Source organism: Hylobates moloch, unplaced genomic scaffold (assembly GCF_009828535.3).
Source record: "Hylobates moloch isolate HMO894 unplaced genomic scaffold, HMol_V3 SCAFFOLD_21, whole genome shotgun sequence".
NCBI lineage: Eukaryota > Metazoa > Chordata > Mammalia > Primates > Hylobatidae > Hylobates > Hylobates moloch.
This window is the reverse complement of record NW_026652296.1, coordinates 1,539,138-1,557,021: the sequence shown is the minus strand read 5'-3', so window position 1 is coordinate 1,557,021 and position 17,884 is coordinate 1,539,138. Positions and strand designations below refer to the sequence as shown.

Below are 17,884 nucleotides of genomic sequence, written 5' to 3'. Positions count from 1 at the left end.
CAAGAATCTTGCCCTCACCTGGCTCCCGAGCCAGGGGCTGGGGCACCCTGTGAGGACGCTCAGAGGGAGGGAGTGTGCAAAGCCTGCAGGACCTGGGAGGATGCGTGCTGGGGCTGCCCCTCCCAAATCCTGCTGGGGCGCAGACTCCCAGGCTGATTTCTGATGACAAACCCAGGCAGTAATAAGGGGCCCAGGGGTCGCATCCCATAGCGTCATGAGACCGGCCCCAGGTGCCAGGTGCGGGGCCCTGAGTGGGGAGGGTGCTGTTCTGGGCACCTGCTTTCTGCCCTCTCTCATTCACCCCTCCCCAGACTTTGCTGAAACCGTCTGTGGCTCCCGGCCTCTGCAGGACCCAGCCCCTCAGCTCCTCAGCCCCTTCAGGTGTCCCTCGGTACTGCCTCACGCCATCCTGCCCCAGGTGATAACTATGCTCTGAGCCCCCACCATTCCCACTGGGCATATCCCAGAAATACGCATTCACAGACCAGGCACGCCAATGACTGCGACCAGATTTTAAAAGGAATCACAAGAAATGTAATCTCCAGTGGTCCTAGAGCCCCCTGGGCACCCAGCTTCTGGCACCCTGTGGACACCCAGGAATGGAGGTCGGCCCAACCAGCTGCGCAGCCGCCCAGCCCTGCCAGCGGGGAGCTTCCTCCCTCCCTGCCCTCCGGATACACCCTCACCCCAACTGAGAGAGCCCAGGGTTGGGGGAGGTGCACAGTTCCCTTCCTAGCCGGTGCGAGAAATTGCGGAGAACAGGGAAGAGGGTGGCAGGAAGGGTCCGGTGCACGATACACGCCGCGCCCGCTCGGAATCCTGGTTCCCTGGAGCGTTCACCCCAGCCCGCCCTGCCCCAGGGAGCGCGAGGGGGCGACCCGCCAGGCTGCACCCAGGCGGGGCGGGGACGGCGGCGGGGGCTGCCTCCCTCCTCCGCCGCCACCCCCCACTGTTGGGTGCGCCGCGCGGCCGCCGGCTCCGTGGAGACGCGCAGAGCTGGGAGGGCGCGGGCGCGGCAGGAGGTGTGCGGGGCTAGGGTGCGCGGAGAGCGCGAGGGAGGAGATTCTGAGCGAGGGAAGGGAGCGCGCCGGGGCAGCAGTGCGTGCGCTCCTCCCGGCGCCACACTCTCGCCCCGCGCAGTCCGGGCTGGGCGCTGTCCTCGGGGGCCTGGGGAACCGCGCGGTTTGGAGATCGGAGGCACCTGGAACCCGTGGCAAGCACCGAGCCGGGAGACAGCCCGAGGAACCACGGGGTCTGGAGCCAGGAGCTGGGAGCTGAGAGTCCGGAGGAGCGCGGAGCCCGGAGCCCAGAGCCCGGGGCGGCGCGTCTGGGTCTGGCGCTTCCCGGCTGGACGGCGCGCCCACTGGTCTTCGCCACGCGCCCTCCCCTGGACTCCCGTTCATCGGTCCCCGCCTGAGACGCACCCACTCCCGCCCGGACTTCCAGCCCCGGAGGCGCCGGACAGAGCTGCGGACTCCAGCGCCCACCATGCGCCTCAACAACTCGGCGCCGGAAACCCGGGGCACGCCGGCCGCCGACCCCTTCCAGCGGGCGCAGGCAGGACTGGAGGCGGCGTTGCTGGCCCCGGGCTTCGGCAACGCTTCGGGCAATGCGTCGGAGCGCGTCCTGGCGGCACCCAGCAGCGAGCTGGACGTGAACACCGACATCTACTCCAAGGTGCTGGTGACCGCCGTGTACCTGGCACTCTTCGTGGTGGGCACGGTGGGCAACACAGTGACGGCGTTCACGCTGGCGCGGAAGAAGTCGCTGCAGAGCCTGCAGAGCACGGTGCATTACCACCTGGGCAGCCTGGCGCTGTCCGACCTGCTCACCCTGCTGCTGGCCATGCCCGTGGAGCTGTACAACTTCATCTGGGTGCACCACCCCTGGGCCTTCGGCGACGCCGGCTGCCGCGGCTACTACTTCCTGCGCGATGCCTGCACCTACGCCACGGCCCTCAACGTGGCCAGCCTGAGTGTGGAGCGCTACCTGGCCATCTGCCACCCCTTCAAGGCCAAGACCCTCATGTCCCGAAGCCGCACCAAGAAGTTCATCAGCGCCATCTGGCTCACCTCGGCCCTGCTGGCGGTGCCTATGCTGTTCACCATGGGCGAGCAGAACCGCAGCGCCGACGGCCAGCACGCCGGCGGCCTGGTGTGCACCCCCACCATCCACACCGCCACTGTCAAGGTCGTCATACAGGTGAGCCTCAGTAACCAGCCCCGGGGCTCCCCTCTCCTTCACCCCAAAAGCAGTGCCAGTGGTGTGCCTTCTGGGTAGGGAGTGGGAGAGATTTCACAGAGACAGTCTACTCCTGCGAGGCTGGGAAGGTGGTTAGGGCAGCTTGGGGGCAGCTCCGGAGTTGCCAGGCTCAGCCCCTATCTTCTCCCCTCCTGGTGAGGGGATGGAGCCCCTGCCTGTGGCCTCTCTGGTGTCGGTGGCTGGGCCTCCGACGTCTCTGAATTCCTTAAGACCTAATGGAAACATGTGCGCTGGCACCTGCATCTCCAAAGGAAGAGTAACACTTTCATCAGCTTCTCAAGAGACTTTGTGCCCCAACAGGTGATGTTCCTTCCTCTGCAGAGAAGCCCCCAGACTGGCTCTGCCTGTGCCTCCCAGCTGCCTGCCCTGACCCAAACTTGGGAGTCAGAGCAGAACCCGATGCCCTCTTGGGCCAGTTCCTAGTTTAGCCTCAGCTTCTGCATCTGTGTGATGGGGTAGTCATAGCATTGACCTCAGAAGGTAGAGCATTCGAGAGAACGCGTGGGAAGTGTTTGCATGGCCCCTGACACGTAGAAGCGCTCACAGGCACTATTATTGCTGGGTGCTGGGGACCATGTTTCTGCGGGGAAGGTTGTGAGGATCTGCGTGTGGCGGCGGTGTTGTGGTGAGGTGTGTAAAACTGGAGCCGAGTGACTAAGGGCCCTCCGAGGGTCTGAGCAAAGCGCCGTGGGAATGCGGGTGGGAAGCCCCCTTGGGAATCAGCTTGGCTGAGGTTCGTGGCACGGGGGGTTCCAGCGCTGGAGGGGAGGGCTGATCAAACCAAAGCCCCGAGCAGGAGGCCGGTGTCCAGGGAAGAAGTCAGGGCCGGTCGGGCACTTTGAAAGGCATTTCGCACATGAGCAGCCTTAGAGGTGCGGGGGTTCCTCCGTTTCTGGTGGGCTAAGGAAGCCAGAGCGTGAAGGATCCGGGTAGAGTCGCCCACCTCTGCCCAGCTAGAGGGGCCAGGGTGGCTGGCTGTTCCCCCTGGCTCCCCACACACCAGCATCAGCAGGCTCCCAGCTAAGCTTCTGTAGTTGCATGAGCAGCCCGCGTATGCCAGTATGCCTGGTGGGGGTGGGGGCACCAGTGCCGGGCAGGGCGTCACCTGCCTGTCACTCCCTGGGCCCTAACTGACCCTCCACTGGCCACCACCCAGGTGGGCTGGGGTGGAGGAGGGTAGAACTGAGCTTCCAGTCTCCCTGGCCGCACATAGAACTGGTGGCTACAGGTGTCCCCTCTCGGGGAGGCCCCTCCCACAGACACTGGCAGGCAGTGAGTCAGGGCTGCTTTGCCTCTGCGGCAAGAGTCCCTCCCCTCACCAGAGGCAGAAGTAGGCACAGCCCGTGGGGTAAACACAGTGAGAAATGACCTCTCGCTCCCTTTGAGGCTTCATCTGCTCTCCCCAAGCTCCTGTCTTTGATTGGCATTGGCCAGGGGGAACCTCTCCCCAGTCTGCGTGGAGGGGCCCCAGGGGCGACAGCCACTCAGTCCTTCAGAAGGTGGGCAGTGGAGGGGTCAGCGCTGTCACTGCCCACCCAGTAGGTGCCCCCGCTCAGACCCCCGATCCTCCCCCTCCCCTGGCAAAAGGCCAGGAGCCCACCAGCCTCTTGCAATCCTCAAAAACAAACAGCGAAAAGCACGGGGGCGTGACGACAGCTCGGCTCCACCCCCAAGAAAGTGTCCTCCCCGGCGTGGGCGTGTGTGGGCTCTCTGCCGGGTACTTGGGATTGGGCACCTGTGAGACATCACTTTGCCTTCCAAAGCACCACCTGCCCAGCCTTGTTGCTCAGAGGCTGCGAGGCAGATTTGGCCAAGTCACGCTACGGCCGGCCACAGGCACTCATCCAATCGCAGAGGCCTGTGATACATCAACCCTGGGACAGCGGCCCCACGCCCTGCAGACGCCATGCTGGCCGAGCGTTGCTGAATGCCCCTGGCGTCCTCGGCACCCTTGGAGAACGTAGTTTCCATTTTTCTTTAAAGGGCTCAGCTGCGTGCCTGGGAGCGTCTGATTACAAGGGTGCTCCTCCATCCAATGCTGACCACCTGGCTTTCCAGGGCCCCGATGCCAGCTGCTCTGTGTGCTTGAAAAGAACATTCCTCGTAGGAGAGGCCTTGGCTTCCCCCAACCCCTGCCCTGCCATTTGCCATTTTACAGGAGGTTTCCCCAGAATTAGGGGGTTTACGGTCCCCACAAGGGCTTCTGGGCCATTGGCAGATCTGGGCGAACATCCACAGTTTTCAAACGGTGACGTATGGCTGAAGAGGGGCTGGATACCCTGAGCTAAGTGTCTCCCTCTCAGTGACCACGTTTGGAAGTGTTGGGGCAGTGGCCAATCAAATGGCCCCTCTTTCCAAAACAGGGGTCCTTTCCTGCCCCAGCGTCTCCTACGAAATTTTGGCCTGGGCACTTGCAAACAGAAATTGTGTTTAGAAATGAGGTGGTTTGATGATAACACTCTGGGGCAGCTTACAGTCACCCTCCCTGAAGCCAGCTGGGCATTTTCCTAGTGTGTGGCTGTGGCTGGGGGTCGATGGTGGAGTGGGCAGGGCTCTCAGGCCAGCAGACAGGACCTGGTGCCCAGGACCCTCCCAAAGGCCCCAGACCTGGCCCCGGTGCCAGCAGGGTGACTGGGAGGAGGTGCTGGGGGCTCAGGGACCTACGGGTGCCCCTGGGCTCCCCTGGACTGTCCTACCCCTCCTCTAGCCCACCCGCACATGCGGCCCCACACAGGCAGATGGCCCTTGCTTCCTGGATGGTCCCCCACGGCCCAGGCCCAACCTCCAGCTCAGCTTTGACCTTGGCTGTGAGAGGGTCTTGGTGGCACAGGCTCTGTGTGGCAGGGCTCAGGACTGATGGCCCAGACGGTGGGTCATCAGAGTCCCATGCTCATCCGTCCACGGCATGTATACTGAACGTGTGCACATATGTGTGTGTCCAGGGGCCCACAGTGGCAGGGGCCTGGGACTTCAGGTGTCCGATTCAAATCAGATGAGGTGGCTGCAGCCTTTGAAGCAGTTTTAGAGACCCACCGCGACCATGGCCACACACAAAAGCAAACCCTCCCAGCCTCATAGGCACGAGTCCATTAGACCCTCCTGAGCGGCCGTGAGGACTCCTTTCATCATTGCCATTTTCTGCACCAAGGGAGTCTTGCTCCTGCAGGCTCAGCCTCCCTGCCTCCTCCTTTGTTTTCTCTGAAAGCCTTCTTCATATTGAGGACAAACAGCAGTGCTCTTCGCTGGGTTAGACCCCAACTCAGAGGGCACCTGCTCCCTCCCAGGGGCAGACAGGGGCCTCAATTTGTGCAGCAGGAACTGGTGTCCTACAACCCCTGCTCCAGAGGCGTCCAGGAGCAGACAGATCACAGGGTGACTTGGCGAACACCCCAGCCGTTCAGGGCTGGCAGAATTCTGTGAAAGGAGAGGCAGCTGAGACAGGGAAGGAGCTGGGTTCCCGTGAAGTCTGGCCATGGATTATTTCAGGGCTCCTGTCCCGTGCCCCAGGCTGTGCCCAGCAACCTCCACAGGAAGGATACAGAGGTGTTTAGAGTGTGGAGTCTGCAACTTATTCTCAAATCATTCAGAAATAAGGGTGTGGCCAAATGGAAGGAGAGCGAATAGTGAATCAAGATAGTGAATCAAGGGAGGAGACCGCTCGCTGGCCATGTGGCATTGGGCTGCAGACCTGCCACGGGCAGCCGAGCGTCCTGGGTATTCTTCCTGCTACTGTTCTGCAGTAGGAACTTTTTCAAGTTAGAAAGTTGCAGGAGGCCGGGCACGGTGGCTAACACCTGTAATCCCAGCACTTTGGGAGGCCGAGGCGGGCAGATCACCTGAGGTCAGGAGTTCAAGACCAGCCTGGCCAACATGGCGAAAACCCATCTCTACTAAAAATACAAAAATTAGCTGGACGTCGTGAAGGATGCCTGTAATCCCAGTTACTTGGGAGGCTGAGGCAGGAGAATCGCTTGAGCTTGGGAGGCGGAGGTTGCAGTGAGCCAAGATCACACTACTACACTCCAGACTGGGTGACAACTGTCTCAAAAAAAAAAGAAAAAGTTTCAGAAGAAGGAGTTCCTCAAGGGATCCTTAGGAACAGCCTGCCCCACTCTGACCTCCCCTGGGGACGGGAAGGGGACCCACACCACGCAGCTGTGGGTGGCTCTGGCTCTGGCTGTAGTGGCCACGGTGTCCTCACCTGCAGCGCAGGGCATAGAGGACTGTTGGTGTGGGGCCAAGAGTCACACACTTCCTCCAGTCTGAAAAGCCCATGACCCTTTAGAGGAAAGGAATGGAGTATTTTTCCTGCCTTTTCTATTCAAACGGTACTCTAGAATAACCCAAGAGTAGATAAAAGGCAGCGTCTCAGCACAGAAATGTTCATCAATAAGTGAAGAAGGAGCAGGATGGTCAGAATACCACCCAGCAGGTGCAATCCTGATAAATCAATGGATGCAGGCATGGATTCTCGACAGCTGCCGGGGTCACGAAGTGGAGAGAGTTAGGTGTGAGGTGAGCCCTGGTGTGCACACAGCCCCATGGCATCCTTGGAGCAAAGCCATTGAATCTGAATCTGATGGAGGCCCTGATGCCACTGCCAACACACAGGACACACCAGGGACAGAGGAACAGGGACAAATGCACCATTAGGATACAGCCAGCAAAACCCAGACCACAAGAAACACCTCCGGATAAACAACTCATTCTGTTCTACAAACAGTGAGGGAATCGGAGACAGTGGCCTGATTTCTTAGCAAAGACTCAGACAAGTCAACCTGTCACAGAAAGCCGGCACCAAAGCCGATCATTCTTCATGCCAAGAAACAGCAGAAAAGCCTGGGTAGTTGAATAGCTACAAATTCTTGTTGTCCAGAGCTGTTGTGGGTATGGTTTTCAAAATGGTCCTGCTCTCTTAGAGGTACATACGGAAATATTTACAGACAAAATGATGCCATGTCTCAGACTTACTGAAGCATGATCTAGGGGAAGGGGCTGTAGGAGGGCTACAGACGAGACAAGACTGGTCTTCAGTCTGTAATCGTGGAAAGTGGGTGTTGATGACGTTTTTGGCATATGTTTGAAAAATTTAGTAATTAAAAGTTTTCAAAAGGTTAAGGTGCTGTATGTTGGAAATAAAGAATTTGGCGTATGAAATCAGACATTCGGATGGTGATGCTGAGGCTGTGGGGGGTGAGAGGGAAGGAGAGGACAGGGAGGTGACCTTGGCCTTGTTCCAGGCACCAGACCTGCCTGTTGGAGCCAGGTGGGAGACGGCAGGGTGAGGACGTGCAGACGTGCGGGTCCACGTCTGTACCCTGTAACCCCGTTTCCCAGATGAAGCAGAGGGCAGAGCCACCTGTGCACATCATGTGGCTGGAGAGAGACAGGGCCTGGAGGTGCTCTCAGCAGGGAAGGCCTAGTCTGACCCTGTGGTGCACCCCATGGGGACAACAGTCAGGCTTTTGAGTGAGATGGGCAAGGGTGGGAGCGTGAGGGGCCCAGAGCTGGCCATGGCCGGCTCTGACTGGGCTTGGAGTCCTCAAGAGTGACTTGGCCCAGAGTGGTTCAGGCTTACCTGTTCACGGCTCTGCACTGCGACCCGGGGTCAGCTCTCCCGGGCTGTCCTACGCTTGGACTGACAGCATTCTGAGAACGTTCAACTCCAAGGACAAATGGGGTCCTGGGGCTGTGCCTGCAGTTCTGTGGGTGCTGAGGGCAGCAAGGGGGTACGGCCGCCCTGTGCTTGCCAAGAATCACCACAAGCCACCCCACAGGTGAGGCAGGCCTCAGGTAGCAGCCCAGGGATCTCCAGGTCTGTTCTCAGGGGCACTGGGGCTCCCAGCTGGTAACATCTGATGATGGGCAGAGAGGGCCCTGCGCTGAGCAGGGCCCGAGAGGACGTCCGGCCTGTACACGAATCAGAGGCTGCCTTCGTTTTTCTCAGTCACAGAAATAAATTCCCATGTGGTGATCTAGTAGTTTGTATTAAGAGAAGAAAGAAGCTTTTCTTTATTTTTGATTCATGGTGAAACACACATCACTTAAAATGTGCTGTTTTACCATCTGTAAGGGCACAGTTGAACGACGTGAAGCATGTTCACATTGCTATGCAACCGTCACCACCATCCACTTCCAGAACCTTCTCTCTCCCCAGACTGAAACTCTGTCCCCATTAAACCCTGACCCCCAGCGCCTGGTAACCTCTTTTCTGCTTTCTGGCTCGATGACGTGGATGACTCAGACTGGCGGAATCTCAGGCGTCCCCTGGGTCTTCTTTAAAATGCAGGTTCTTGAAGGCGGGCTTTATGCTGAAAGACACCAGACTCCAAGGCCCTGGGTGATTCCAAGCACTTGAGGTTCTGGAAAATGCTGAGCTGTTGGGACAGAAGGAAGGTCAGGGGAGGGGTGGGGTGGCCATAGGGGCGCTGGGAACTCTGGGGTGATGGAAATGTTCTGTATCTCGGTTGTGGTTCAGAGCTCATGGTTTCAGCGTGTGTTAGTCCTGCCTCCGTGAGTCTGTGTTGGTTGTGGTTCAAAGCTTGTGGAGCTGTAGACTGAGGGGTGGATTTCAGCGCGTTCGTCCTGCCTCCGTGAGTCTGTGAGAAACAACAGCAGCAGAGAGTGGCCGAGCTGCCGTCCGCTCAAGGCTGTTTCAGGTGGCCAGGTCCTCCCTCCTGTGGGCCTGTGTGCACTCAAGATCATCCTCCTCTGGACGGCCACGAAGGGCTGTGGGGAGCATGAGCCCCCAACCCTGCAGCCCCTCGCTCCCTGACCAGGCTGCTGCCTGCACAATGCTAGCTCTGCAAGGGGGGCACGGAGGGGAATAGAGATCCTGGTTCTTGGCGCTTGGGGGGATGGTGTTACTGAAGTCACAGCCATGGGGTCTGCCTGCCTCAGAGACCCCCGCTGTTCCCCAGCCACGCCCTGGAGTTTGACCTTGCCACCGCCAGTGAAGGCGCAGTGGCCAAGGGGCTGTCCCCGTCCGTGTGTCATCCCAAGGGGAATGCACAGCTCTGGAGGGGGACCACCGGGCTCTGCAGCGCCAATGAAGAAACTGAGGCCCAGAGAGGGGCAAGGCGCCTGCCCTACCCCGGTGCCCACTGCTCTTCCCAAAAGTATTGCCAGTAGGGCACCACCCGCCCCAGGAGGCCGAGGTGAGAGCCCTGGGTCAGGAGTGCCATGTGGACCTGGCACAGGTTGGAGAGGGGAGGTGCCCAGCGTGCTGACCCACGCGAAGCCACCTGTGCTTGCTTTGGGATTTTACATCCCTGTGCACCTGTGAGGGCTGCGTCCTACATACCCAGGGCTGGCTCCTGAAGGCAGGTAGGGGAGCAAGAAGGAGATCAGGAGAATGCTTCCCGAGAATAGGTGGTTTTGGGTTGTCCCCAGTGGCTCGGAATGGCTGACTTGCCAGAACCCAGGTTCAAATCCCAGCTTCACCGCTGGCCAGCAGCACGACTCTGGGCAAGTGGCGTGACCATCTGTGCCTCTGTTTCCCCATCAGCCAACTGGAGGTAGCGATTGCCCTGTGGTCTCATGAGTTAATGACATAAAACGCTAGAGACTGTGCCTGGGGCGGAAGAAGGACTCAGTCGCCCCTGTGCACAATTTGTGTTCTCCCCTGGACAACAGCAGAAATGCAGCAGCGCTTGGGAGGGCCGGGAGCCTCCCCAGGCAGGAGGAATTCTCTTCTGAGCATCTGGCCTAACATCTTTCCTTCCTTCCTTCATTCACTCATCATTCATGCACTGAACACCTACTACATGCCAGGATGGGGGTATAGTAGCCCAAAAAACTGGCAAAAAGTTCTGGCCCTTTGAACTCACGTCCCATCAGAGAAGACAGAAAATAAGCAAAATAAATAGGCACGATACATGGCTGGCAGGGAGTAACAAGAGCCGCAGAGAAAATCACACGGGGGAGCGTGGGGGTGCGGGCAGGTCAGGAAGGCCCTATGGAGACCTGCGGGAGCACTCCGGTGGGCATCGGGGAAGATGCCAGGTAGAGGAACAGCAGGTGCAAAGACCCCAGGGCAGCCACGTGCTGGGTGTGCTGGAGGAACAGCGCTCGCCTGGCAGGGTGGCCAGAGCAGAGCGAGCAGAGGGCCCTGTGAGAAGCCACAGGCAGATCACGCGGGGCCTCATGGACCTCGCTGCAGCTTTTATTCTAGAAGAAGTGAGTGGGCGTGGGAGATTCTGGGCAGAGCCACCACGTGACTTACATGTTAAAGGGACAGTTCTGACTGCTTTGTTGAGAATGCATTTAGGGGTCAGAATGGTTGGGAAGCTGCTGCCGGATGCCTGGGGAGTGACCAAGGAGTCCTAGGCCAGGGTGGGGGTGGAGAAGGTGGCAGAGAGGGGTTGGATACCAGAGACGTGCTTTTTGTTGTTCCTTCTCCATTTTTCGACTGACAGGCAATAAGATTCCCTTCTGTGCTTGTTCCCACCTATGAGCTTCGATAAATGCAGCCATGTATCCCCACTTCAGAAGACACACCGGCCCCAGCCCCCCAGCCCTGTGGCCCACCCGCCCCGACGCCCGCCCCTCCACCTGCTGGTCCGCTCTCCTCCCCCACAGCTTTGCCTTTTCTGGGACGTCGCGTGAGTGGAGCCAGCTGGGCTGTGGCCTCTCGAGCCGGCCTTCTTCCTTCACTCCATCTTCTGAGCTGTTGCCTGCATTTACCAGGCGTTCCTTTTATTGTGGAGTCAGATCCATTGCGTGGATGGACCACGTTTTGATGAGGCATTTGCCCACGGAAAGACTTCTGGGTTGTTTCTAGGTTTGGGCGATTATGAATAAAGTAGCTACAAATATTCACATATGATGAATTTTGTGTGAATAAATATTTTCATTTCTCATGAGTAAATACATAGGTTTCAGATGGCTGGGTCATACAGAAAGTGTATGTTTGCCAGCGTTTCCAAAGCGATGCACTGTTTTGAACGTCCCTAACCCTAGCCCTAACCCACACGAAAGCACTGGTCCCTCTGCATCCTGGCTGGCTCTTGGTCTTGCCTCACTGCTCTGGCTATGACTTCCAGTATGATGGTGAATAGGAGTGATGAGAGTAGACATCCTTGCCTTGCTTCCAATCCTTTTTATTTCTTTCATAAAAAGTTTTTCATTTATGTAAGTTTTTGGTAGAGCTCTTTATAAAGTTAGGAAAGTTTCCTTATATTCCTAGTGTGCTGAGAGATTTTTTTCTTAATCGTGAATGAATGTTAAATTTTGTGCAGTGATTTTTCTGTCTGATTGTGTGGTAAGATCATGTGGATTTTCTCCGTTAGTCAGTTAATGTGGTGAATTATATTGATTACTTTCCAGTTGTGATAAAATGTACATCACATAAAATTTACCACTTTAATCAATTTAAGCGCATAGTTCTGTGGCATTAAGTACATTGTCACATGACCATCCTCACGCTCCCTCTCAGTACGTCGTCATGTGACCATCTCCACCCTCCCTCTCCAGAGCTCTTTTCATCTTCCCAAACTGAAGCTGGGCACCGGTTAAACACTAACTCCCCATTTCCTCCTCTCCCAGCCCCTGGCAACCACCATTCTACTTTTTGTCTCTGGGAATTTGACCACTCCAGGGGCCTAATGTAAGTGGAAAACCTTGGTTAATTCTTGAATGATGAACCAGCCTCACATTCCTGGGATAGACCTCATTTGGTCGTGTATTAGCTGGTTTTTCCTTGCTAGTATTTTGCTGAGAATTTTTGTGTCTATGCTTATGAGAAATATTGGTCTGTAACTTTATTTTCCTGGGTTATCTTCGTCTGGTTTTCTGGCCTCATAACATGAGCTGGGAAGTTCTTGTTCCTTCTATGTTTTCTGTCAGAGGTTGTGTAGAGTTGGCATCATTTCCTCTTTAAAGCTTTGGTAGATTCTCCAGCAAAACCATCCAGGCCTGGAGTTTTGTAGGAAGGTTTTTATAAATTCAATTATTTTCAGAGAAACCAGGTGTAGTGGTTCATGCCTGTAATCCCAGCACCGTGGGAGGCCAAGGAGGGTGGATCACCTGAGGTCAGGAGTTTGAGACCAGCCTGGCCAACAGGGTGAAACCCTGTGTCTACTAAAAATACAAAACTTAGCCAGGTGTGATGGTGGGCGCCTGTAGTCCTGGCAACTCGGGAGGCTGAGGCAGGAGAATCGCTTTAACTCGGGAGGCGGAGGTTGCAGTGAACCGAGATCACGCCGCTGCACACGAGCCTAGGTGACAGAGCGAGACTCCATCTCAAAAAACAAATTATTTTAAAAGATAAAGGAATATTCAGGTTATGTATTTCTCCTTGAGTAAGTGTTAGTAATTTGTATCTTTTAAGGACTTGGTCCATATAATCTATTTTGTCCAATTTTAGAGCATAGATTTATTTGTGGTATTTTGTCATCATCCTTTTAATGTCTGTGGGGTCTGTAATAGTGTCTCCTTGTTCCTTTCTAATACTGGTAATCTGTGACTTCTCTCTTTTCTCCTTGGTCAATATGGCTAGGATTTTATTAACATTATTGTTCTTTTTCAAGAATGAGCTTTTGATTCCACTGATTTTTTTTCTATCGTCTTTTAGCTTTCAATTTTATTTATTTATATTTCTTTCTTCATTTCCCTTTTCTGCTTGCTTTGGGTTTAATTTGCTCTTCTTTTCCTAGATTTCCTAAGGTGGGAGCTTAGATTATTGATTTAAGATCTTTATTCTTTTCTAACATAAACATGAAATGCTATAAACGTCCTCCTAATTAGTGCTTTAGTGGCATCTCAAAATTTTTGAACATTGTATTCTAATTTAGATCAAAATTTTTTTATATCTCTTGAGACTGCCTCTTTAACCTTTGAGTTATTTACAAGTGTGTTGTTTAGTTTCCAAATGTTTTGGATTTTCCAGGTATTATTTTGTTATCCATTTCTAATTTAACCCTATTATGTTTAGAGAACAAACTTGCATGATTTAAATTTTTAATTTTGTGAATGCTTGTTTCATGGTTTAGGATAATGGTCTATGCTGGTGAATGTCACAAGCACACTTGAGCAGAATGTGTTGTGCTACGATTGCTGGGTATATTAGTCTATGAAGGTCAATTTGTTGGATAGTGTTATAGTATTTAATTCTAGAATTTTTATTGGTTCTTTTAATATAGTTTCTTTTTCTCTTTTAAGAACTTTCATTTTTCCATTTATTTCCAGAGAGTTACCTTTACATCAAGGAGCATGGTTATAATGCCTGCTTTAAAGTCTTTGTCTGGTAAATCCATCCTCTGGGTCATTTTGAGGGTGGCATATATTGATTATCTTTTCCTTGAGAGTTAGTCCCATTTCCATGGTTCTTTTTCTGTTAAGTAATTTTGAATTAATTCCTGAATATTTTGAATTTTGTTGTGGTTCTTTGGGTTATGTTAAAATCCTCTGGAGGGGCAGCCAGCTTGGTCAGAGCTGCCACTTTTGTCTCACCGTCTGTCTGTGGTGGTTCCAATGTCAGGCCTGTTTTCAGGTCTTTTGCCATTCAGCCATTCCACATGCAAGCGCCATTCAGGGGCAGGCTTAGATCTTGGAGATGGTTTACATCACAGAGGTTTTCAAGCCCTTCACTATAATTGTTTAGGTGTGTTCCTTATATATGGTAACTCCAGGACTTGTGTTGACTCATACACAGAACTGGGGGATCTCCTTGTTCAGCTCTCACCTCTCTGAGATTTCCTATCACACTCTCCAGTTTCCAGGGATCCTTTTCTTAGTCCTCCAGCCAGGAAGCCAGAGTATTCCATGTTATGTCCTCTGCTGACTTCTTTAGATCCACCTCTCTGTATTTGCTCTTGGAATGGTTGCTCTGGAATATCAGTATGCCTCTGAGTGGACTCTGAGTGGTCAGAGTCTGATCAGATTCATATCATGCTGATTTACACCTGACACTTCCTGCTTCTCACTTCCACCTTGAGGTCTGTTTCAATGGACTCATTTTTTTCTTGTCAATGGGTCACATTTTACTTTCTTTGCATATCTAGTAATTTTTAACCTATACTAGACCTTGTAGATGACACATTAAAGAGACTGGATTGTGTTGTGTTCCCTTGGAGAGTGTTGATTCTTATTTTAGCAAGCAGTTCAGTGGCAGACTCATCATCTTGAACTTGGGTCGGCTTGGTTTCATGCTTAGTTGAGTAAACAACTACAGAAAGCCCAAGGCATTCTCCAATATCCCTTCTCACTTGGAAGAACTCAGTGTGTACCTTCGGCCTCCTCTGTGGATTCTGTCTTAGCTGGGATGGGTTTGGAGGCCTCGCTCTAGGGCTTCTCCGTCCTCCTGTGGCAGGGCTTCCTGGCATCTCTGTTGGCTGCTTCATGTGTTAATCAGACTTCTTCCCTCTAGCTCTGCCAGGATGCCAGCCACCCTCCAATAAACCTTTCGTGGCCTTGTTCTGTACATGCTGGGCCAGCAAAGATCCCATAGGAAAGCCGGTGTAGGCTTCTGAGGACTGTCACCATGCAGTCCCCCTCTCTAGCACCTGGCTCTGCAGATGCAGCCACAGCCACAGCCCCCGTCTCTGATCTCTGCCTCCTTGGCTCAGATAGTAACGTTCTGCCTGGACCTCAGCTCTTACGTCTCCACCAGGAAACTGTCCCCAAACAGAGGTGTGGTGATGATGGGCTCACCTTGCAAGTATCCCTGCCCTCAGGGACCACAGTCCTGAGGTTTGTCCAGGGTCTGAAAACAACTGCCTGATACATCGTGTACAATTTTATAGTTGTTTATGGCAGGAGAGCTAGTCCAGTACCCCTGGTGAAAGTCATCCGTAGATTTTAAACACTGCCTACTTTCAAAAAGATCTGACGCAGCTTATGATAAAAGGCTTGGGCTCAAAGGAATTATTAAAACAATGTTGCAAAAGAACACAGAACAAAGAAATAGAGTTATCCAAGAAACATGAGGCTGAGGGCAGCTTACACTGAAGCTTATGAAAAAGAGCAACATTATTTGGACTTAAACATTTTTAGCCTGTTGTCTGTGAAAAGGTGAACTTACTGTAAATTTCAGTAACTCTCCTTTGACATATTTAAAGGTTAAGAGAATTCCTTCAAGAGCCTTGTTTTCTTATAACTCAAACACGGTTCCTCCTTAAAAACTCACACTTCCAGGCTCTCAGCGTTCAGAGAGCGCGGGAGCTGTTTGGGAATCATTCCTGCTTCGGCATCGCTCAATTGTAACTGCTCACAACAGCCATGGGAGGCTGCTGTCTGGGGTGTCACTTCCCAGTTGTTTGGCAGAATCACGAAGCCCCCGGCTCCTGCAAGTCAGGGAGGGACCGCAAGTGTGTCTGGGCCGTGTCACTCCGGAGTTGTGCACAGAGCCGTCTGGGATGTGCTGGGCAGGAGCCAGGGCAAGGAACGCTCATTTGTCCACCTGTCGGCTTCAGGCTGCGTGCCCAGCAGGATGTGCACAGTAGGAAGCAGCTGTCGGGGGTCACTATTTATTGCCTGGAGCTGAGGGATAAGCCGTTCCATCTGGGCTGACCCCATGGTGGAGGACCAGATCCAGGATCCCCGGACCAGGGCTCACCAGCATTTCCCATCACCGCCGCCCTGCCCTGCACCCTGAAAACACAGAAGCTGCCAGTGGGGACAGAGGTCTTTCCAGCCCAGGGACCTCCTCAGACACAGCAGCCTGAAGCTCGCCTCTCTGGACTGTCCTCAGTACAGGGAGCCCCCAAGCACGGGGCTTTATTTCCCCTGCACCTGTGATGGGCTGAGGGAGTCAGGGCCGAGCCAGCGAAACGCTGGGGTTGCTTTGAAGCCGGCTTCAGGTGAACACACTGGCCCCCCGGGTGGTCTCCAGGTGGTCTTCCCATGGCAGCAGGTCAGGTGGAGGCAGCAGCCTCTGAGGCAGGAGGCAGAGATGGGAGGGGCCATGGGCAAGGGGTCTGGCAGCTCTGTGTCTGCCCAGTGGCTTCAACCAGCTTGTAGGAGGCAGTGGGGAGTGGCTGCCCAAACGGCCCCACTGTCCCCACAGGCCTGGCACAGGGTTGAGGGTCCAAGATTCTGCCCCGCTCAGAAGTTTGCTTTGCCAAAGTGGCCCAAACTCTCAGGGGACCCGAGCCACGGCCTCCCAAGTCCTGGGAGGAGCCAAACTGCACCCAGACCCTTGCTGCACCTAGACCTCAGCTCAGAGGGCAGCAGCTCTCAGCAGAGCCCCAGGACAGTGGGGCCCCTGCAACCCCAGAGGCCCAGAAAGTTAGGGACAAACACTCAGATGCTAGTGCAGTGACCTGGAAGCATGCCTCTAACCAAAGGAAGCATGCCTGGAATAGTGAGGGTCCCCGAGGCCCCTACCCTGGTGAACTTGCCACAGACTAGAAGCGGGTAATTGCAGGGCACTCAGACAAGGTTAACACCCATTAAACTTCCTGCAGTGGATTTTCCTGACAGCTTCTTCAAAAGGAGCCCATCTAATGTATTAAAAATACCTGCCTTTGTGTCTGATCAGCACAGAGATGCTCAGAAAGCCTCCAGTTAAAACCAGCGGGGCGGAGATCTGTGTTTTGACAGCTCCAACCCCAAATACCTTTCGTGCTTCTGCCTGTCATGAAGAACCACAGAAACCCTGAGGGTCTCCTGGGCAGGCACTGGTCTCTTGGGGCTGCAGAGGCTCAAAACACAGAAATGTGTCCCCCACGGCTCTGGAGGCCTGAAATCAGGGTCCCAGGCCCACACTCCCCGGAGGCTCTAGGGGAGGACCCCTCCTGCCTCCTCCAGCTCCTGGAGGCTCTTGGCATTCCTTGGCTTGTGGCCGAATCGCTCCTTTCTCTGCTTCTGTCTCCACGTGGCTTCTCCCTGTGCGTCTCTTGTCATCTAAGGATACCGGTCATTAGATTTAGGGCCCACTCTGATCCAGGATGATCTCATCTCACAGTCCTCAGTTACATCTGCACACTCTTTTCCCAAATAAGGTCACACAGGTTCCAATGGATGTATCTTTTCGGGACTACCAATTACTCCACAACACCACAATTTAAGGGGAGAGGCAGCAGGCACCAGACCTCCTCTCCCAGAACGCAAGAGCTCTCTGCGGGCACTGCTCCCCAGGGCACAGGATGGGACTCGCTGGCTCCTGGTGGAAAGCAAGCACCAGAGCCCCAGACAGGTGCAAGGGGAGGAACAGGAAGGGGCTGGGGGCTACCCCAGCCCCCAGCCCCAGCTCAGTTGCCTAGAACAGTCCCAAGACCAGCATCATTCTGGCCTCCCTGCAAGGGGGAAGGAAGAGGAGCAGGGGTAGGAATGACCTTTCACAGCCACCCTGGCCTCATCTTGCAGGGCCTCCAGCCAGGTGAGGCCCATGCGAGACACGGTGGGAAGCAGGAGGCGGGAGGCAAGTGGGCTCAGGGCATTTGCCGCCCTCTCCCTGCTGCACTGTCGGCCCAGTCTCCCCCCGGCTGCCTCCCGGTCCTGTCACTGCCCACTCCTCTTGCTCCCTGGGGGATAAGTTGGAAAGAGGTCCCCTGGATTCAAGCCTTAGAATCCTGCAGCCACCCAACCGGCCGCCCATCTGTCCACGCCTCGTCCGTTGTCCCTGAGCTCAATGTCTTCCAGTTGCTGGTTGGAGGTGCCAGCTGGTTCCCGGTGGGTCTGT

The 17,884-nt window shown here is 54.8% G+C and overlaps 1 protein-coding gene across 1 annotated transcript in view; it reads left to right on the top strand.

Moving 5' to 3' along the window:
- The first annotated feature begins 1,121 nt into the window (after positions 1 to 1,121).
- The window catches only part of NTSR1 (neurotensin receptor 1), a 51,289-nt gene continuing 34,526 nt past the window's right edge, over positions 1,122 to 17,884 (top strand). The window contains exon 1 of the mRNA XM_032142758.1: positions 1,122 to 2,202. Coding sequence (XP_031998649.1) covers positions 1,489 to 2,202 — 714 coding nt within the window. The 5' untranslated portion in view covers positions 1,122 to 1,488. The remainder of the gene's footprint in view (positions 2,203 to 17,884) is intronic.